Source organism: Sphaerodactylus townsendi, linkage group LG10 (assembly GCF_021028975.2).
Source record: "Sphaerodactylus townsendi isolate TG3544 linkage group LG10, MPM_Stown_v2.3, whole genome shotgun sequence".
In the NCBI taxonomy this organism is placed as follows: Eukaryota; Metazoa; Chordata; class Lepidosauria; order Squamata; family Sphaerodactylidae; genus Sphaerodactylus; species Sphaerodactylus townsendi.
In genome coordinates, this window is record NC_059434.1 from 67,697,912 (window position 1) to 67,720,000 (window position 22,089).

A 22,089-nucleotide genomic window follows, 5' to 3' on the forward strand; every position below is an offset into this window, starting at 1 on the left:
TGCGTTCTACTTCTGCCCTTTATTGCTGTGGCTGAGCACAGAGCTAAATCAGGCACAATGGAAGACTGAGGAAACAGTGAAAAAGAATAGCTTTTTATCAGGTCAATCCACCAGGGGGATCATATGAATTTACTGAAGAAAGAAATCTAGCTACATTTCTAAGAGCAATACTCTAGAAAAATGTTGAGGGTTTTTTTTTTAAGTAGGGAGAAATAAATACGCAAAATGTTAGTATTTTCCAACTATACATCTGATGTATATTAATCACAAGACTGAAAGTATGAACTATCAAATTATAAATTGTTGACACATTTTTGTAACATTTTTGAAAATTTTGTCCTAATTCGTAACATAGTTTATGAGATGAAGAACTGTACAGGGCTCACTCACTGGCCATTCTTACAGGCTCTTGCACATTTTCCCCCATAACCTGTGGTATCCTGGGATTATTCCTTAGTGTTAACATCACAAGGTGTAATTGTTACACAACTAGCTTTAGAGGCATGTGGCAGTCAAGGAGTTAAAGCAAATGACCACATTCCTGCAAGGTGACATCTCAAATCACATGAGGCCAATGGCTCATTTCTTACATTTTCCTACATTCCAAGCAAAGCGGTATAGAAAAGTAACCTGCTTTATTTTTCCTCTTTGGAAATAGTTGGCTATACATGCGTATTCCATACAGAAAAACAAGGACATAAAATCTGATATTTAAAATGGCAATTCTGAGAAAACAGAATTCTTTGCCAGGACACGGCATCAAAGCATCCCCATTTCCTAGGGAAAAGGTACACGCCAGAAGGCAAAGGTAATTCAAGTCTATCAAGGTGGATATTATTTCCAAAGGACTTCAGGCAATACAGATGTTACCTGGCTCAGAAAAAATTAATTAAGGAGATTACCAGGAGCTGCTCAAGTGAATGGTCTTTTTATTGAACTTTACATTAATTATATCTAGCCCTGCACTTCCTGGGCCCTTAGACGCTGCTATTTGTCATTATTTTTCCTTCACATAAAAGTCTATCTGGTGGAGATGCACTGTAATTCACATCTGAATGGGGTCTAATATTGGGTGAGACGTTTTGTTTTACATGGTAATGTCAGCCATTAAAGGATCACAAGAATTCCATTTATTTTTTAAAAGAAATAAAGAAAGCCCCACTAAGACTTTTTATTATACACGTCCTCCAGGATGGCGATGAAAAGCAGGACCTCGAAAAGACCGGAATAACCCAGGGGAAAGAGAGACTGAGGGGAAGGCGTTCTCCTAGACCTAGGCGGAGGGATACGTAGCGAGACTTCTTGTCGCGACGGCCATTTGGCGAATGCGCGATCCCGAAAGGAAAAGAGGGGCCGAATAAGGAGAACCGCTCGTGGCAGACCCATCCCTCCAACGGCAGCAGAGGCCCCTGCATTGTAAGTGTCACTCGATGGACATATAATGGTCCACGTTCCTGTGCGGGGGAGGGAAGTGAAGGAAATGTTTTTGATTTTTTGCTTTGCTGCGATGGGGGGGGGGCGGAAATAGGTCGTGAACGCGCAACGTTTCATCCACTCGTGGCGGGCAAAAGCGACCTTTTTTTTCGCTCCGACGTCGTCGCGCTCCCGCTATCTCGCGAGACGTGCTCCGTGAATTTTCGTTTCCCTCTCTACGGACGACTGCTGCAGGGAAACAAACGGAACGAGGCGCGCATGCGCCGCTCCGACGGCTGTTTCCCTCTCTTCCTTTCCCTCCTCGAATCCGCGCGGTCCTCCTCCCTCCCGTCAGCGGTTAAGCGTGCTTCACTTCGTCCAATGGGAGGCGCCCGGGGGCGGGGATTCAGCGCGCTTCTTCATACTTCGGCCTGCCGTCATCCCCAGGAGGGAGGGCGGTGGCGGGTGATGACGGAGGGGAGGGGCGTGGCCTGTATTTAGCACCGCCCTTTTTTCTCTGGCCTCGCCATTGGCGGCGACGGCGGCTGCGCCCGAGCCTTTTTAAGCCGTTCGCTTATATCCGTCTCTCTCGGCCAGGTAGCTGCGGAGCTTTTATTCGCCGTTCTCGGGGAAGACAGGCCGGAGCCGCTACGCCCTCCCCGCCGAAGGAAGAGGCGGCGACGCGGCTGGTGACGTCGCGGCTGGTGTTCGGTGCGGGCGGGCGCCCCCGGCTGTTTCCGGAGGAAGGAGAAGCGCAGGCGGCGAGCGAGCGGCCCCATCCCCCACCCGCAGGGAGGGAGTGCGGCAGCGGCGGCGGCGCAGAAAGGCCCGACGAGGAGGAGGAGGCGGCGGCGAAGGAGGAACAGGACGAACCCCCGGCCGCGGCGGCCACCACCACGACGACAACAGCAACTCGCCCTCGCAGCGGAAAGGATGGCGCTGAAACGCATCAACAAGGTGAGCGCGGCCTCGCCGGGGCGGGTCGGACTCGGCGGCGCTGTGCCCATATGTGGGGCGGGTTAGGAGCGGGGGGCGGGAGAGCCTTGGCCGGGCGGCGGCGGCGGCGGCGGGAGGCCAGCTGTCCCCCACCGCCCCTCTCCCAAACGCTGCGGGTGGATCGGGCACGCTGGGGGTCGAGCTGCCCCTGGGGAGGGGCCTGGCAACATCGGGCCTCAGGCCGTTGGATCCGTCCAGAAGGGGAGCAGTCGTTTTATGTCAGGCGTGGCGCCTCCCCCTTTCCTTGGGGGGCTCTTAATGCATTGTTGGCGACGGAAGAGGCGGGGGCGACGAAGAAGAGCGGAGACCCGGAGGGGGGGGAGTATATTGGAGAGCCCCCCCCTGCGGTCCGCCTGGGCTGTGTAAAAGGAGCCTCCCCCACCCGTCGCTTTCTGCCTGGCAGCCGCGAACTTCTTTCCCGCATTGTAAGATGGCGGCGGGCTTGCCTAGTGGAGGCGCTTCCCCGGGATCTTTCTCTTTCTCTCTCGGCGGCAACGTCTGGCCGAGTGACGCGCGGTTGAGCCCACCTTCGCGGCCGCCCCGAGCGCAGCAGCCCGGCGGGTCGCGCCCTTCGCCCGCTTCTCCCCCGGATCCTCCCGAACCTTTTTTTTTTTTTTTGCCAATGCGGAATATGGTCTTGTTTGCAGCCTCCACTCTTGACAAGGGGCGGAAGTGTGTGATGGTGGCTCTCTCTGGCTCTCTCTCTGGTGCATGGAGAATTTCGTTCTTGCACAATCTAGAAGGAGGGTGGAGTAAGCAGCTAATTCGACATGAGTGTCGTGGTGGGGAGGAAGTCGGCCTGGGTGCTTTGTGGAGAGGCTCGCTGGTGGTGGTGAGCAGAGGGTGCGGTTTAGCAACTTCGTCATGCTTCTAGTTTCGCTGGTGACGTCCCTGAAAGCCAAAGGGGTCGGTCACTGCAAGCACGGGGGTCTACCTCTGGACCCCTGGCAGAGTGGAAGTCATCCTTGGCCCTTTTTTTGGCAGGGAAAGGGGATTGGACCCCTCTGGTCCACAAAATTAGGAGTTCTTCGAGCCCTCTGACTAGTTAACAGAAAGGCACACACTGGTCACATGTACACATCTGTTGGAAGTCCTGATGGCTGTTAGGTGAATCTGGCATATGTAGGATACACACTTCTGGTGTGTACAGACTGAATTAGTAAGAAACCGGACCTTAATAACAGCTTCTGATGAACTTGCTTTTGAACTTGTTTCCCCTGCAGTAGAGAATAGCAACTCTGGAGGGAGTTACCTGGCTTTAATTAGTTTTGTCAACAACGTACAGGGGAAATGTTTAGTGGCCTGGTGCATAAATGTTTTATTGATATTAGCGAGTTCTCTAGAAATTCTTAGTCTTGGGATGTTGAGAACACTGTAAATCCATCAAAATCAGATTTAGTTTGCTATATCTTTAGTCTGATTCAGAATATAATGTGTCATATGTCAGGTGGCTTTTGAAGTTCAGAATCGGTCAGTGAGAACTTGCTGTTGAGACAAGATCTGTAGTGTGTAGTTTGGTGAGGGAGCTAAGAACTGTAGTTCTGGTACCTCTTGTAATTTACCCTTAACTAAGTCTGCTGACTTAATCCTTACGGTATTTCAATCCTCGAGGTATTTCAATAACTTAACTTATGAATCAATAGGCAGATGTCCCATTTTAAGGTATGACAGGTTTCAATTTTTATTATTATAGTCATAACGTCATCTGTCATATGAGATAATTAGGTAGAATTACATGAAAAAGCAGGTAAATTTTTTTCAGTAAATCAAGATGTTGTATAAGACAACAAGAAATCAAAATGCAAATTGGTTAGAGAATATTGTGAAGTGGAATGTCTATGCTGACCCCTACCAGCTTTCAGATAATAGATTACACATCACACCCCATTTTAAATCCTTTCTTAAGATCTTTTTTCAGGCCTCTTGTTATCTTACATACCCCACTTGTTTGTAGCGACTCTGTAAATAAGTGCCACTTTTGAAACAGATGAAATACAACATAAATTCCATTTGGCATACTAGTATTGAAAATTGTGGGAAAATGAAGTCTTTATCAACTTGTAATTCTGTGGAAGTTATAAGTAAACCAGTGTTGAACAGGCATTTCAAAGTGACATAACAGTTAGCAAAAACTGCATTGAATTTAAGAGGCATCGTGGAGAAAATGGACAGGCCAGAGTCTTATACTGAAGTTCAGAGTCTTTGGCCTGTCCTTTTCGCCACGATTCCTCTTACATTTAATGCAGTTTTTGCTAACTTCTACCTGTCATTTCGAAATGCCTGTTCAACATTGATATGCCCATAAAGGTAAAGTTTCCCCTTCAGTCCTATCCGACCCTGGGGTACCACTGCGAGCATATGATATGACCATATTCTTAAAAATAATCCTTCAGTTTGCTAATTTTTTTTCTCTTGGGTAAAGGGAACGTTTATATGTGCTACAATCATAACATGTGAAAATTCAGTATGGAACACTTGCTTTTCACATATTGGTCATGGTGTACATTTGGCTAGTTCATTTTCTCATTTATATAGTTTAATTGAGATAGTCACAGCTACAAAGATGAGCATTCAATTTTTGCTTTGTGGGAATGGTATTTGCCCAGTATAAATAACTGGAAGAAAAATAGTTTGGAACTGCAATTAAGTTCCAAAGTAATCCAAGGGCGACTTGTAATTTGATTACACATGGCCCAGGCAAGATTTGCTGATTTGAACTGTTCAAAAACACATGGTAGTTGATCATCTTCCCAACTCTGGTGCTACTTCTTTGCATCTCCAAATTTTCTTTCATGTAGAATGCTTCACCAGTTGGACTTCTGGTACCACAGTTGTGTTACTGAATTTCGTTTTATTTTTGCCTACAATTCAGTTATTCTCAGGATCCTAGGTGATGGTTGGAGGGCACAACGTACAGCAGCCTTGCTGAAGCCAAGCAAGTTTGGCCTGGATGTGACAGCTCTTGAGAATAATAGATTGGTCACCTTCTGTCTTAGCTTCTGGTACTGAAGACAAATTGGCAGTTCCTTGGTTGAGACCTTTTTCTTTACTCCTAAATATTTGGGGACTATTTTCATTTCTTATCAAAATAGCAGTTGTTTGATGAACATTATATGCTTAAAGGACAACTGTTCCCTTTAAATAATGGTTAATTTCCTCAACACCTGCTGTTCTTTATGGTGTTCCACAAGCTACTTTCCTTTCAGTATTGCATGATGATGTGCCGGATTTGCTTTCTGTTTTTCTTTTTCTTTAGATCCATCCTTCTAAGATCTTATTACCTCTTCTATAGGTTTTTGAAATGCCTATTCATCATTAAGGTGTTATATCCTCATACTTGGTGTTTCACATAATACAAATTTTCAGTGATGCAAGTCTTGAGGCTGTTCTTCACATATTCAGATTAGTCACATGATACCGTATTTCTAGCATCTGTGGAATCTGTATACAGATGGGTCTCAAATGTTTGCATGTAGGGGAAGCTGTCGTAACTGTGGGGAATTAGTTTTGTACGTGTAAGGATTTTTGCATTCAAACTAAATTGAAGATTACATGTGATGGAGCTAAATGTAGATCTACTCTTGGATCTATTCCTGTACATTCAAGGGCTCCTTTCTTCTTGGATTTTTAAAAATTAATTCTTAATGCTTTAACTATTTAAAGTTAGATAATACAATAAGCTGATGTTGATGGCAGAGTCATGTACTTGTTTCTTGTCTTGCAGATAACTTTTTAAATTTTTAAAACTGGTTCCCGGTGAATCTTACTTGCCACTGATGATCAGTTGAATGTAGTGATTATTTAGAAGGTATTCTGAAACGAAAACTGCCTTCTTTGTTCAAATAAATCGCTTGAAGTGTAAAGAACGTTTTTTGCTTTTAAACTTTAATATGGCTTTGTGATACGATTCTCAGTTGTCTTTGAAAATCCATTCTTTGTAACTTTTCTTTACCAACATGGAAAATCACATGCCACAAAGAGAAGGATTCGCTAAGATTTGCTGGCATTAATAGTCAACTAGAAATTGTGATCACTAGTACTTCACCATTTGGGGATGGGAGCAGTCCAAAGGTGCATTAAATCTGGAGGTATTTGAGAGCTAGAGCGTACCTGTGTTAATGCTGTACATCCAAAGTGCTTCACGCACTTCCTGACTTTACTGTGAGAATGAGGAGTGGGATGGGAAGGGCCTGCTTGGTGCAAAGGCCAGTGCTTGTCATGCTTGCCAGAGAAGGGATGCTAGCCATTGAAAGCAGATTGCAACAGATTACAAAATAAGTCTTCTATAGTACTTATGGATGTTAAAATAGAGAACAACAATGGCAGCTGAATTGTGTATTTAAACTCTTGAAAAAACTAGTTTATGCTGCTGAGGGTTTTTATGTGGCGTACAAAATCCTGTAAAACTGAGCAAATCCCTATTACTTTGCATACTGTATTTTATAATGTATTTAACAATACTAATATGCAGAGTGGACTATGCAGTTGCTAAATTAAACTGTTAACAAGATAAGTTGATTGGAATGCTTGAAGTTGCCATTTCCTATGAATATTAATTTTAAAATTAATAGTTCACAAACATCTTGTTTTACGTGATGTAACTTTGTCACACTGTGAAAATGTCAGGTGCATAGTTCAAAGTTGAATGCTTGATATGATCCCATAGACTTAAATGAGACTGAATTAAATCTTTAAGCAGGAAATGCTGGGAATATCCATGCTGAACAGCATGATAAAATTTTTTTCTTAAATTTCATGTATGCATTGGAGAACATGGTTCTCTAGTTGTGCTTTTTCTCTAAGTAACTTGGAACAGTTCCATATGTGTGAGGGGGATTTTTTTTTTGCTTGCATATCTATTCTGGGTTGAGGCAAGTAATAAGATTTACAAATCTTTTCTCCCCTAAAATATGTCCACCACCATATGATCCCTGTGTTCTAGGTCTTCCCAGGCTAGCATCAAATCAGCTGTTCTTCCAATACATAGGAGTTGTATAGATAAGCTTCCTGCTACTTGCCAATATCTGAGTTAGGGTACTAATGCTAGCTGGCATCAGAACATTAGGTCTATTCTATTTTAGTTTGCTAGGGCTGCTCCAGAAATCCTGAGAATTGTAGTTAGATGCCAAAGTTCTTGGAGGAATAAACCCCCACTACCTAATCACAAGTACCAGTGCTCCCTAGAGAGAAAGAACGATTGCTAAACTAGTGTGGATGAGACTGTGTTGTATGTTAATACACTACTGGATCCCAGCCAGGGATGGAGATTTGTCTCAGGGCTGGGAAGGATGAAGGTGACTGGGAAAATGTCTGCTTCATCTCTAATAGGTTTGCTTGGAAAGTGAGAGAGATGCACCCCCTTGGAGGCCAGAGATCATCAGGAGCTGAGGTTCAAGGTTTTAGGAGGGGATTAGTAGGTGTCCCTTCTGTCTGCGCCAGCAACATTTTATGTGAATTAAATACACTTTGGCTGAGAATTGCTCACTGATCCACAGCAAATTTGGAGATGAAGGATGGCTGAACCATTCCAAGAAGGATAGTTTTGTTTGCCTCCACTTGATTTAAGAAGGGGTAAGGGCTGTAAATGTTCTCAATTGAGTAATCTTGGGTCAGGTTCTGACCCACTAGGTAAAGACCAGCAGAAAAAAATGATTCTTAGGAAGCAGTCCTTGTGACTTACCAAAGGTAGTTGTGGAGCGAGTAGAATCATTGATTTGGAAGAGGCCATACAGGCCATCTAGTCCAACCCCCTGCTCAGTGCAGGATCAGCCTAGAGCACAGGTGTCAAACTCGCGGCCCTCCAGATGTTATGGACTACAGTTCCCATCATCACCTACCAGCATCATACTGGCAGGGGATGATGGGAACTGTAGTCCATAACATCTGGAGGGCCGCAAGTTTGACGCCTATGGCCTAGAGCATCCCAGACAAGGGTTTGTCCAGCCCCTGCCAGTCAGGGGGAGCTCACCACATCCCTAAGCAGTTGATTCCACTGTACGACTGTTACTTTTAAAAACATTCCTGATTTCTAGTCGGAACATTTCTGCTTGTGATTTAAACCTCTTATTGTCAATCCTATCCTCTGCTGCCAGCAGGAAGAGCTTCCTGCCCTAAGTGACAGCCCTTCAAATAATTCAATCCTGTCCCCCCTCAGTCTCCTCTTCTCCAGACTGAACATTCCCAAGACTTTCAGCCTTTCCTCTCAGGGCTTGGTCTCCTGGCCCCTGATCACCTTGTCACAATCCTTTGCGCTTGTTCTGGTCTGTCCACATCCTTTTTGAAGTGAGGCCTCCAGAATTTCACATAGTACTCCAGGTGCTGTCTTGCTAACGTGGTGTACAGCAGGACTGTGACATCTTGTAATTTGGATATTCTATCTTTGATACACTCGTTAGCCTTTTTTCTTCCCGCATCACACTTGCTGCTCATACTTAGCTTACTGTCCACCTGTATCCCCCAAAATCTTGTTCACACATGCTGCCACCCAATAGTGTATCCCCCAGTAAGGATACACTGGCTTTTTTTAACTTCTAAATAAAAACTCTGTGGCTTTGAGAATCTGGTTTTTATTGACATCTGATGCTGTGCATCATTCTTGAGAATCGTTTATATTGGAAATACGTTGTTCAGGTATTTAGCTTCACATTTAAGGGGCAAATGACCTTTCTGTTTTTGTCACAATGAATAAAGGCATAATACTAATTTTTTAAACTGATTTCTTTTCAGAACATCAGTATAAAAGTGATGAAATATTTTTACCCTTTAAAGAGTTGCTTGTGGTGATACTTGTTGGTATGAGTGCTTTGGCCAGTAAAATACAGGAATGGAAGAAAATAGTGAAAACTTTCTACCTGAAATTATAATTTATTTATTTTTTAAACTTTTAGACCGCCCTCCCCCGAAGGGCTCTAACCCTGTAAATCCTGTAAATCTGGGGTTCAAGGTAGCATTATATTTGGACATGAGGTTGTAGGGTCAGATCTTCAACAAATGATGAAGTTTATGGAGTGTGGTTACATCCTTAAAATGCCAGTTTGAGCTGAGGCAGTGTTGATTTTTGGGTGTAGTATCTTAAACAAATCTGTAGTTGTTGGAAAAGGCAGTAGGAAAGGTTGAAGGCAGCAGGAAAAGAGTGAGACCCAACATGAGGTAGACTGACTCTATAGAGGAAGCTGTGGCCATAGATTTGCAACACCTGAGTGAGGGTATTAACAAGAGGACATGTCGGAGGACATTGATTCATGTGCTTCTGTGAGTCAGAAGTTACTTGATGGCACTTATAACACACAGCCACTATTTATACTGTGACTCAGATAAGATTATTTTCAAGATATTCTTGTGTCTTGAAGTGCAGTTTTGTTTTGGAAGGAAAGTATATCCGAGGTTGAGAGTTCCTAGAAGAATTTCCAGTTCATGATTCATAGCACACTCAACAAGGGGCCATGGCTAGATGGCAGAGTAAATCTCCCAAGCAGAAGGTTCCAAGTTCAAGCCTCTATGTCTTCAATTTAAAGGATTTCAGAGCAAGACTGGCTGACTCTCTGGCGATGCTGTCAGAATAAACAATATTGGCCTAAATGGACCAGTGGCCTGACTTGTATAAACAATAGCTTTGTATAGGTTCTTTTGCATTTAGATTTTGTTACCTGTGTCTCAAAAGTAGCAGCTAGTTTAGGTTTTTCCAGGTCTTGTTATTGCTGCTTTTGCATTTCAATGAAGTGCAAAGAACTGTAGTAATTTTTTAGTTGTTATATATGCTAAGCAGGACAGCACTGCTGGAACACCCTTTCCCCCTGTGTAAATTGACCTTGGAATAAGCAATAAACAGAAGCTAAATATACAATGTTTTGTTTATGTAACTAAATTGAGTTCTTACGGTGTGATAGTGTCGTTTAGAGGTAGTTATCCTTCATGTAAGAGCACTTGGAAAATAATTAATATGTATAAAGTTCTGCTGTCACTACAGCGGTTGTGAAGAGTAGAGTGTAAAAATGATTACAGAAGCATCGTTTTCCTGTTGCCAGAGACAATATGGCTTTGTTCCCAAACTGTGGTCTTTCTTCCCTGGAATGAATGTGTGCATAGTTCCTGGAAACATTGAATCCCAAAGCAGAGGGCTCTTACTAATCCGTGCAGCAGTGGGTGGAGAGGGATCCACATCTTCCCACAAAGAGTTGTGTCCAAGGATGCCTGCTTGCTTGTGTATGGAAGAGAGGCTTAGTTCTTGGGGGTGAGGAGTGTTTTCACAAAGCAAAGAATCCCAAGTTGGGGGGAAAGTTCAAAGATTAAACCTGTCGATTTTGAGAACAGGATGCTGTTAGGCATTCATTTTTAATTACCTTTTAATTTCATTGCTAAGCATAGTATGGGGAAGGGGTTGAAGCTAAGTATGGGGAAGGGGTTGAAGCTAAGACACAGGGTGGCCAGCCTATGGCACTCCAGATGTTCATGGACTACAATTCCCTTCAGCCCCTACCAGCATGGCCAATTGGCCATGCTGGCAGGGGCTGATTGGAATTGTAGTCCATGAATATCTGGAGTGCCATAGGTTGGCCACCCGTGCAGTAGAGCATCTGTTTTGTGGGCGGATGTTCCCAGGTTCAGTCTCCAGCCTATCCACTTGAATTGACCAGGTAGTCACTGATGTGACATAACTCTGTCTGAGGCCCCAGGGAGCTGTTACCAGACTGAGTAGATAGTACTGACTTTGATGAACCAGTGGTCTGATTCAGTACAAAACAGCTTCATACTTGTCATGTCTGCTTGCAAAATATAAGGCCATTTCATTATGCCCTCTTAGCCAAACAGCACGTATCTCCATTAAGGCATTGACTCAGTAGACCTTGCGTACAAGAATTTAATGTGGCAGGAGCATAGAACATGGGCAAATGTGGTTTTAAAAAATGCTTTTCAAGTAAGCTTTTATTGAAACTTCAGTACTGTGCTCCTTGTTGACTGGAACCAGAGATATGAGGTGATATGCAGCGAACATAGCTACAGGGCATTGTTCCCTGGCTTTTCTGTAATTCTGCAAGGAGTGAAATAAGAATGGAGCTACTTAAAAATGGAAGAAACCAGGGCTCCCTGCTGAGCAAAGAAGTCTTTTTCTTGAACTAAGCTTTTCTTTTGGCACTATCTTGTTTCTGACATGATTGATTGAAGAATGTGAAAGCCAAATTTTCAAACTTGAGATAATGTAATCAAGAACCATCTGAAATATTGGAATCTATCAATCATATTTATATGCTTTTCCAGGTAACTTTTTGTTGTTTTCTGATCCCCATTATATATGTCCATGCTGTTAGTATAGCATTGTAGGTAATTGCTCAAGGACCTCTGGCCCAAGTGCCCAATTACTACTGCTTCTACTGCTACTACTATTGATAGTTTATACCCTCATCCCAGTGCTTGGGCAGAGCAGGCTATCATCTGTTCATTTTATTTATTATATTTACCCTGCCCTTTCCTGAGTTCAGGGCAGCTAACAACATGGGGGAAAAATACAATCAGAAATCTAAATTACCACATAACATTCAATTAAAAACCCAGGCACAAGAATTAATACTCACAATTTCGCCCTGGTTGTGGCTTTCTCTGTTGATGCCTTCAGTACGATTTCTTGAGACCTTGCAAACACAGTAGAGGAGCTGACAAAGAGGTCCGTGGGGCGGGGGGCATTGATGGGGACAAGGGAAAGGACAAGGGAAGGAGGGGGAAAGGAAAAGGGAGGCCAGCTGAAATAAAACCCTTGCTGTGCTCCACCATAAGCCTGGCAGAACATTTGGGGACAGCAGAAGGATTAAGACAACACTACACGAGGGAGGGAAATAAATTTATGCCTGTTTGCTTTAAAGCAGTTGTTACCCAGGGGCTTCTAGACGAGAGCTGAATCAAAGGCTGAACTAACATTTATAGCTTTTAGTGTTTTCCAAATAACAGAACTTGAACACTAAAATGCATTTAGCGCTTTCTTCAGAGTATAGGCTATAGTTCTTGTATGCAGGTTATGACTATGGCTTCTTCACTTGCAAAAGACTATAGTGTAGTTCAGTTTAGCTTTCATCTGTAAAGACAGTCTACCATCTTCTGGCTGTCTGCTGCTAGGTATTTACCTACATCTTACTGCATTCAAGTAACTGACAGTTCAGTGGTAAATGTAAGGAAGCAAATCCATGGACAGAATCCAGAAACTGCTGGTTTTTATGTTGGAAGGTGCTCTGGAGAATTTCAGTGAAGGGTAGTCCTCTTCTTGCCACCTGCTTGATATTTGGGGAAAACTGCTATTGAAAATGGAAGAGTATCAAAGGTAGCTTGATAAGACCTAGAGGTAACCTATAGGAAGTGGAAATTGAAAAATTCCATAGGGTAGACTCAGGCTGTTATGTTTACTTTATATAGCTCCTGTTCGTCACACATATGCTAACTAGATGAAATAGAACTGGGAGCTATATCTGTGTTTCTCTTTGATTTCTTCTCTGTTTTCTGATCTGTTTGGATTCCAGATAGTATCATAGGGTTATTGTTTTACTGAATCACCTCTTTAGAGCTTGAGTTACCCTTTCATGGTAACTTTTACATAGAGACCAATTTTCATATTACCATAGTCTTTTTAACTTCCTTTGTTTGCAGGAAAGTGTATCTTGATTCTTGGCTGCCTGTTTCCTTCATGAGAAACTTGAAGTCTGAAACTCCTTCAGTTGCTAGTAACAGCTTCTGAGGGTAGCCATATTGGCCTGCAGTAGAATAGTTAGATTTGAGTTTATCTCTGATGAAGGGAGCTTTGACTCTAGGAATCTTAGTCTGATTCCGCATGGGCCAAATACAGCAGTGTGAAAACGGTGTAAAAGTGTTTAAAATGGTGTAAAGAGTTTATACTGTTTTCACACTGCTGTATTTGGCCCATGCGGAATCAGCCTCTAACCCTGAAAATCTTGTTGGTGTCTGAAGGTGCTACCAGACTCTAGCTGTTAGTTGCATAAAACACCCCCACTTTTTACACTGTTTTGAGCTTTGCCAGTGAATAACAATGTGTGCATTCTGAATTGGTCTCTAGAGAAACTGATTTAATGTTACTAAGAAACTTGGTACCATAGGAGGCTATAAGCATAGTTCCATATCGGCTCTGCTGAGCTGTATCCTCGCAGTGAGTACTTCTCCATGAGAAGCTACACAAAAGCTGCAATTTTTAGGCTGCTCATGAGTAAAATAGATATCTGCATAGATGAGCTTGTAAATTCTTGTTTAGTAATTTTTGTGGACTAGTTGGATGGCATGGTGAAGATGTTGATGATAGCCACATAAATGACTGTAGATGGTGATCAGGTCTGCTGTTCGTAGCATGAGTGATGCCCACAAAGTACAGTGAATTCCTTGTGATGTTGTGGTATACAAAATGGCCACATTGTTAGACGTCAGTGAAAATTATCTGTATTACAACATGGGACTTAATACGTGCTATTTCTTTGGGGTGTTGGAATGATGTGACATCACTAGAAAGAAAATAAAAATTTCTGTGGTTTCAGAATAGTTTGACAAATGTGGTTTTTTCAACTAAAGCCTGCAAATTGCTTTCATAATGAGAAACAACGGTCAAATGTTGTAGATCAGGATGGTTAACGCTTTCCTTCTTTTTTTCTGACAGAAGCAAAATGTAGGAAGAAAATGTTTTCTAAATAAAACAGAAATAAAAAAAAGCAGTCAGCTACCTTTCAGAAGCACCAGTGGCAAAAGATGATGATTGTATGTTGTAGAGCAACTTTGGGGTGCAAATATGGTGAACATAATATGCCTATACATTGCACTCTTATTTGCTTTAACCAGTAATCCAGCATAACTTCTGAGACTTTGTATTGCAAGCCTCTGATTTGCTTGTCATTCAGTCATTCCATGGGAAGTTATTGCAAGAAGTCCAAATGAAGGTTTCAGTTTCTTGCAGTGCCGATCTGATAACAAACACATGGTGGAAAGAAATAGCAATAAATGGCAGGTAGCTAGTTGTTACTATAAATAGATTTGTACAAGCATGGGACCTGCGAGGATTGGCAGGGGGGCATCTCATCCCCCTCCCCCACTATTTCTTATATCTCTTCCCTGAAAGCACCAATAATCTCTCTTCTTTTTCTCCTTCCTTCTTACCTACCAGTCAACCTACCTTTCTGTGTACCTGTTTTCAGCTTTCTCTCCTCTTACCCCTTGGCAGCCTTAACATCTCTCTCCCCTGTATGCCCTGGTGTAGCTGCGTCAGAGCATGCCCAGCAGTTGTGAGGAGGAAGGTGCTTTTGAAAATCTTGCTTCCTTGAGTCAAGGTTGCTTGGCACTCACTGTATGTGCTTATAGCCTCTACCCTTTCTGCATCAGTCTGTAAGATTGCATAGTTGAATTCTAGTAGTAGGAAGTTCTAGAGTTAAATTTGAAGGTGTATTAAACTTCGATGGCATAAAATAATGCTCAAAAATGACCTGTCCTTGAAGTTTATCGGCTGCAGTGGGGGTACAAAACATGATGCATAGTATTTTTTAAAGGTAATATAGGTTTTTTTGTTTTATTTTAGGAACTTAGTGACTTGGCTCGTGACCCACCAGCGCAGTGTTCTGCAGGCCCAGTTGGAGATGACAGTAAGTAGCAGTCAAACTTCATATTCTTCTGGAGAAAAAAAATTCTCCAGAATTTCTTCAGAAGCCTTCAGCCTAAACAGCTCCAAAGGTGTCTTTCAGATTAGATATCAATATAAAAATATTGTTTTGGGTCAACGTGGTGGGGTAGTACATGGCAATTCTAGTCACTATTTTTTGCTGTCAAGTCACAGCTGACTTGAGTCAACCCAGGGTTTGAAGACAAGAGATGTTCAGAGGTGGTTTGCCATTGCCTGCCTCCATGTCATGGCTCTGATATTCCTTGGGACCTTCCCATCCAAATATTAGCCAGGGCTCACCACGCTTATCTTCTGAGACCTGAGGAGAAATCCAGGTCAGGGCTTTAGTCACTATAGACCAGGGGTAGGGAACCTGCGGCTCTCCAGATGTTCAGGAACTACAATTCCCATCAGCCCCTACCAGCATGGCCAATTGGCCATGCTGACAGAGGCTGATGGGAATTGTAGTTCCTGAACATCTGGAGAGCCGCAGGTTCCCTACCCCTGCTATAGACCTATGAATTTCAGTGGAGGTTGATCCAAAGCATTGTTGAACCTAGCCAGCTAGAGCTTTCTTAGTTTAATACAGACACTTTATTGGGAGGAAATCCAAACATACTTTTTTTCTTCTTGTTTCAGTGTTTCATTGGCAAGCCACAATTATGGGCCCTGTAAGTATTGCACTTTTAAATGTCTAAGGGAAATAAAATTTGCGTTTAGACTTCTAGAACTCTCTGACATTTATATTTTATGGAGGCCAGATACGAAAAGCTATAATTTGGGTTGTTTATGAAACCTCGTTTAGAGTCGTTACTGTAGGTTTAATCATCCTGTTTTGTCCTTCTGAAAGCAGTGGGGATTGTTTTTTTGTTTTGTTCTGGAGAGATGTCAGCATTTGTCAGTTATTTTGAGTATTTCCATAGCTGTCCCCAAAATTTCATATTTTAACAGGCAGTTGAATTGGAAATTGCAAAACCTTTCTGCAAGAAAATAGGGAATTTTTTTTAGTTCAAGGAGTTTTGTTTCATTACAGGTAACTAAGCTTAAGTTAATGGCACTAAACTGCAGTAAACTGTATTGTTCCTTCTAAAACTACTAATTCAGCATTGTCTTTGAATTTATTTTGATAGAATGACAGTCCATATCAAGGCGGTGTTTTCTTCCTGACAATTCACTTTCCTACAGACTACCCTTTCAAACCACCTAAGGCAAGTATAACTTTTGAAAGGCTTTTGCTTTTAAATACAGAAGCCCCTTCCGCACATGCAGAATAATGCCGTTTCAATCCACTTTAAAGTGGTGTGGAATAGCAAAATCCATTTGCAAACAATTGTGAATGTGGATCGAAAGTCCATTATTCTGCATGTGCAGAAGAGGCCTGAGATTCTCTAAGCAGAGGTGAAGTCAACATTTAAAAGCAAGAGAGGGACTTTATTGTAGGCCATGAGCTGGAGACTGTAAAACTTGGGAAAAAAATTCTAAGGGGACTTTTGGATCTTTTGAAGAGAATGCAAGAAAAACATCTGTAATTCTTGTCTTTTGCAACCAGTGAAATCCTTTAAGACAAAGTCTTATCCGGGGTTTAGTATTAAGATTATGTAAAATCTGCGATGTTAGGTAATGCTATTTTATAGTATATGTTATAATTCCATGGATATGTTTACCTTTTAATATGATGTGCATATTTACTGCTCAAGGAGTTCAGTTTCTTAATGCTGTCAAATTTAATTTGATATCCACATATGCTTCTAGTCCTGTTGCGATTACAAGAGGCAGTTCACGGCCAAATACTTTGAGCTGTTTTAAGTTTTTAATATTCCAACGTGAAATCCGAAGTTTGACTTGAACAAGGGCATAGCTAGTTCTGTGCACTGAAAGAACTTCGATTTATTTTTAAAATGGCAACTACTGTGTGCATGACTGCTTCTGAAGCTCAGACATTTTATTAAGAAAGTTTCTTGTGTGTTTCAGCTGTTCAAAGAGGGAAAAAACAGAGCAGAGTATCTTTTAATCATAGCCATGCTGTTTCCATGATGAATAAGACACACTTATTAAATTTACCAGTCTGGAACAGTATTGGGTGGGCTGTCCTGCAAAAAGGGGTCTGCCAGATTAGTTCTAGTGCCAAATTAAGAAAGTACTTAATTTTTTGGAGTATTGGATGTTTGGCTTGGATCTTCATGCAGGGGAACATCCATGTCCCTGTGTATCAACTCCAAGGAAGTAATGTGTGATGAGACAGGAGATACAGTAACTGGAGGTCTTGTAATGCATCTCTGAAATTCATTTGCAGTGCTTTCCTTTAAAAGGGAACTCAAGATAAAGTGTTTGATTTTATCAGTCCGTTAAGAAACTTAGAGGTAGAAAATGAGCCTCTCCCCTGGTAGTTGAATGTAAATGTGTTCTCTCTTGTGCACATGACTCAGAACGTATAACGTCCTTGGGCATCACGTGGTAGGCATTTAAATGCTTAAACCTTGATACGCTTAACTGTACTTCAGTTTGTACATCCAGAAAATGTAAACACACAGCAATCATTTACCTCAGCACAGTAAACAGGACTGTTTTTAAGATGCTTGATAACCAGCATCTTTAACCAGATCAAATGGACGTTTGCTGACTGCATTCTCTCTAAATTGCTTCTAGGTTGCATTTACGACAAGAATTTATCATCCAAATATTAACAGTAATGGCAGCATTTGTCTCGACATTCTAAGGTCACAGTGGTCTCCTGCTCTAACTATTTCTAAAGGTAAGGTAAAGCACTGTAACAGGGCTAATAATGCCTGTTTTTGTGTTTTAAACTGGCATCACAGCTGTGCCTCAAGACTTGTAGCTGTTCACACTGTCCCTAATCATCCTTTGAGAATTTCCTGGCAATTCAACATTTTAACCGAAGAAAGCCACTACTATGGTGGACACAATATTAGGAGCAGCAAGCTTTCCATTTGAATTTTGATTATTAGTATGGAAACATTCTACTGTGTTTCCCCAAAAATAAGACAGGGTCTCATATTAAATTTTTGCTCCAAAAGATGCGCTAGAGCTTATTTTCAGGGGATGTCTTATTTTTTTCCATGATATAACACCCCCCCCCCCCACACACACACACACACATGATCAGATCAGCTGTGCCGGGGAATCTGTAACTAGGACCTATTTTTGGAGTAGGGCTTATATTTCAATCATCCTCCAAAAATCCCGAAAAATCATGCTAGGTATTATTTCCGGGGAACTGGGGTATTCTGTTTATTTTGTAAAGTGGTGTGAAGAATGTAGGCAATATATTCTAATTCGTTGTCTTGCTTTTAGAGCTTGAATGTTAGTGCTCTGTAGCTACTGGCAAAGAAATCATGTTTAAAAGACGCTGACTCTAAATTGATATTTAGTGGCTATTGTGAGCAACTTAGGCAAGTAAGATGTGTGGGCCAGCTAGACAGGTCTCTCATTGTCATTCCTTTTGATGTAAATATTGCTTTTTTGTTGCAGTTCTCTTATCCATTTGTTCACTGCTATGTGACCCCAATCCAGATGATCCCCTAGTGCCAGAGATTGCACGTATCTATAAAACAGACAGAGACAAGTAAGTACGGCTTCTTAGGGAAGATGGCTTTAATAGAGGGAGATGGCGAGAACATTTGAGCTGTTTTTGCTCTTCTCGAATTGGGTATTGATTTGGGCAAAGTGTTCCATTCCATTTTTACATTCAGAAGGCTCTGGAGAGTACTAGTGTGAATTTTACTTCAAGTAAATGCTGGCCGCCTAGAGATTTTGAGGCTGTCACTGGATCGTTTAACAGAACATACCGTTGGGCTTGCAGTGTAAGGAAAGAGTGAAATAGATGACTACTCTCAGACATAACTATTATTTTCTAATTTGGGCTTTTGTGCTCGCATCGGAGCAATTAGCAACCAAAGAAAGGGGGGAAAGAAAAAATACAAAACCAACCTGAAAACACAACTAGGAACCCAAGAGGCTGAGAACTCTAATCAGTATCTGTTAAAATATTAAATATGCATTTTATTGCACTGTGCTTGGCCCTTATCATTAGAAAATTATACATAAAATCTTAATAGAAATATACATCAATATATAGATAGACTGGGTAGATTCTGGGGTGTTTCTTGTGTATGACCCAAACAGTGGATATCTTGTGGTTATTTCGGATATATGCTGTGATATTTTACATGTGTTTTTTAAAGATATTGATGTGTATTTGTTTGGAGATTTTTATGTACAGTTTTCTATTGATAAGAGTTAAGCCCAAGAAACTGCATCAGAGCTGTCCATGGGTACTAGGATTGTTTTTTGCTTGCAGTTATGTCTTACTCAAGCAGACTTCAGAGGGATCCACTGGTTTGTCCTTTTTTTGTTACTAAATATACTTATCTAATTAGGTACAATAGGTTAGCAAGAGAATGGACAGAGAAATACGCTATGCTGTAGGGTAAGCTTGTCTGCACTACATGGTGCATCAATTATGTGGGAACTTCAGCACTTGTGTGCTGCATGCTTTAAAACACCAGATTTAACTAACCAATATAATGGATGTATCAGTTACTAAAATTCAACATATAACTGCTTGTTATATACTCAGTGTGAGGAACCTATTTTTGCATGGCAAAAAAAAAGTATAGTCAAATTTAAAGTGGCTTTCTAAATCTCCCATGGTTTTGTGGTGCCACATTCATCCATGAAGTACTTGGCAGTAACATCAAATGGTCTTGGCCACAACGTAATCTAGACTGTTGAACTGACAGGACTTGAAGTGCATAAAATACAAATTATTAGGCATGTTCAGGTAAACACTAATGTAGTCGTGGATGAGCATGTGACTGTAGAATTAGCTCTCTTTCAGTCAAGTGCTACAGTTTTTTCTCTCGGTATCCTTGCTTTTGAATGAGGTTGTCTGCATTAGAATTTAAGAGCTTTGTGGGTTATTTGTGTTACAGAAGTTTGGAGTTCTCTGTTATTTGCCAAACATAACTGAACATCCATCTGCCCATTAAGATATTTTATGTGGCACTGTGTAATTATATGCTGAATACAAAGATTGGCATGTGTTTGGGAAAGGTGTGAATTTGGCTTTGGTCCATGGGCCTCCTTGACCAGTTCCATGGTCAAAAACAGTACTGGAAGAAGAGATATTTCTGCCTGTTTCTTGGTTGAGATATTATTAAGGCCGCCAGCTAATGCCAGTCATGCTTTCCATTTGAAGCTGATTTAATTGAAAAACTGTGCTTGAAGTAACTTGGGCTAGTTGAAGGAACTCTATACTTATGGCAGGATTTCTCATTGATGTTGGTTTTGAATACCCTGTAATTTTTGTTTGGAGAATAGTCATTTATCTAGAAATTCTTCAGCTAGCAGAATTTTGCACCATAAAATACCAAGAAAATCCCTGAAGTTTCTATTGCTAATGATGTTTGGAGCTTTGCTGATTTGTGTAACGTATTTTCCTGTTACAGGTACAACAGAATATCTCGAGAATGGACTCAGAAGTATGCCATGTGATACTACCTTAAAAGTCAGAATAACCTGCATTATAGCTGGAATAAACTTTAAATTACTGTTCCTTTTTTGATTTTCTTATCCGGCTGCTCCCCTCTCAGACCTCATCTTTTTTTTTTGTTTTTTTTGTTTTTTATTTACCTCTCTCCATTCATGCACATGCTCACCTGAGAAGACTAGCTCTTCCAGCTTTGGACAATAACTGCTTTTTAGAATCTGTAAAGTAGTTATACAAGAACAGTTGCCCAAGATTCAGAATTCTTTAAATGGAGCATGTGTGTTGTGGCCAATGTCTTCACTCTTAACTTGGTTATGAGGTTGAAATCATTCCTCACTGCTCTTAACAGTTCTACTGAAGATATCACCCAAAGGGAAGGGAGATGGATGTGCAGATTGCTCACATCACAGGAAATAACATTGCTGTAGCATCATCCATCTTATTTAAAACCTTTCCAGTGTTAGAGACTGAGGTTTCATGACATAACTTGCACTCATAACTGGTGTGCTGGAGAATTGGTACAGAACCTGTAGCATCAGCAGAACAGAACACGCGATGTATCTTATGCATGTCAATAAAGGAATGACCAGTTCTTGTTCTACAGAGAATGGAATTTGGAAATCCAACATCCCTTGTATTCCAAAATAGGGTCTACGAACATTTTTGTAACTCATTTAAATTTTGTTAGGATGCTTGGAGCTATTAGTTAATCTGTCTTCCACAACACTTTAATATAGCACTGAATAAATGATGCAAGTTGTCAATGGATGAGTGATCAACTAATAGCTCTTCTAGTAATTGATTTTATTTTCTTCAATAAAGTTACATAAACCAATGAGTTAGCTGCCTGGATTAATCAATATGGGAAACAAAATCTTTTGTAAAAGCAAAGGTGGTTTTTGTATATACTTGTTGGGATTTGCCTCATTGTTTGACATCAAATAATGATGTGAAGTTAGTAGAGTGAACCTTTTTGCCATGTTCAGTTATAATACTTGGTCTGTTTTTCAGGCTGACACATTGATCAGCCCTGGAGTATGCAGAACTAATAAGCTAATCTAGTAGTGTAGACTTTAGTGTGCTACACAAGGTACTGGGAGCCAAGAGTTCAAATGTGGACTTGGGACCCAGCTGATATATGTACTGGTGTATTGTGGAGGCACATCCGGATGCACCCAGCTTGTTGACTGAGAAGCTTTTCTTCACCTTGTACACTTGACAGCTGAAAGATCTTTATGTGGGAGTAATGAGGCAAAATTTGCAAAATAAAGTACTGTTTTGATGTGGGAATTGTCATGAGGTTGTGTTGAAGTGACTTTTCTATGTGGGATGCTTGCTATCCATTGAAGGATTATTTACCGTGCTGCCACTTAACATTAATGAACATTTTTGCTGCAGTTGGTCACTCGTTCTGGTGGCTAAAATGAATGAATAAAAGTCATTGCTATTGGATTTTTTTTTTTGCTTTGAAGAGCACTCTTGTGCCACTCATTCTTGATCTTGTTGGTGAAAAGGTACTGATTTCTTTCTCCTTCTTCCT

The 22,089-nt window shown here is 41.4% G+C and overlaps 1 protein-coding gene across 3 annotated transcripts; it reads left to right on the forward strand.

The window, feature by feature from the left end:
* The first annotated feature begins 1,287 nt into the window (after positions 1-1,287).
* UBE2D3 (ubiquitin conjugating enzyme E2 D3) lies at positions 1,288-22,001 on the forward strand. Of its 3 annotated transcripts, XM_048509111.1 has the most exons (9): positions 1,288-1,416; positions 2,011-2,370; positions 14,960-15,023; positions 15,680-15,711; positions 16,171-16,248; positions 17,687-17,792; positions 18,530-18,623; positions 19,438-19,487; positions 20,509-22,001. In XM_048509111.1, the coding sequence occupies exons 2-8, from the start codon at positions 2,347-2,349 to the stop codon at positions 19,484-19,486; spliced, it is 447 nt and encodes a 148-aa protein (XP_048365068.1). In that variant the 5' UTR covers positions 1,288-1,416; positions 2,011-2,346; the 3' UTR covers position 19,487; positions 20,509-22,001. The 3 variants fall into 3 exon arrangements, with proteins under 3 accessions (XP_048365068.1, XP_048365067.1, XP_048365069.1); XM_048509110.1 differs by lacking the exon at positions 1,288-1,416 and having other exon boundaries at positions 1,921-2,370; XM_048509112.1 differs by lacking the exons at positions 1,288-1,416; positions 19,438-19,487 and having other exon boundaries at positions 1,924-2,370.
* The last annotated feature ends 88 nt before the right edge of the window (positions 22,002-22,089 follow it).

Bases quoted from the DNA above. Each gene is read 5' to 3' on its own strand.
- UBE2D3 (XM_048509111.1), top strand. From the start codon at position 2,347: ATGGCGCTGAAACGCATCAACAAG. The intron at 15,712-16,170 runs GTAAGTATTGCA...TTATTTTGATAG, and splicing joins AAGCCACAATTATGGGCCCT to AATGACAGTCCATATCAAGG. The intron at 17,793-18,529 runs GTAAGGTAAAGC...TTTTTGTTGCAG, and splicing joins TGCTCTAACTATTTCTAAAG to TTCTCTTATCCATTTGTTCA.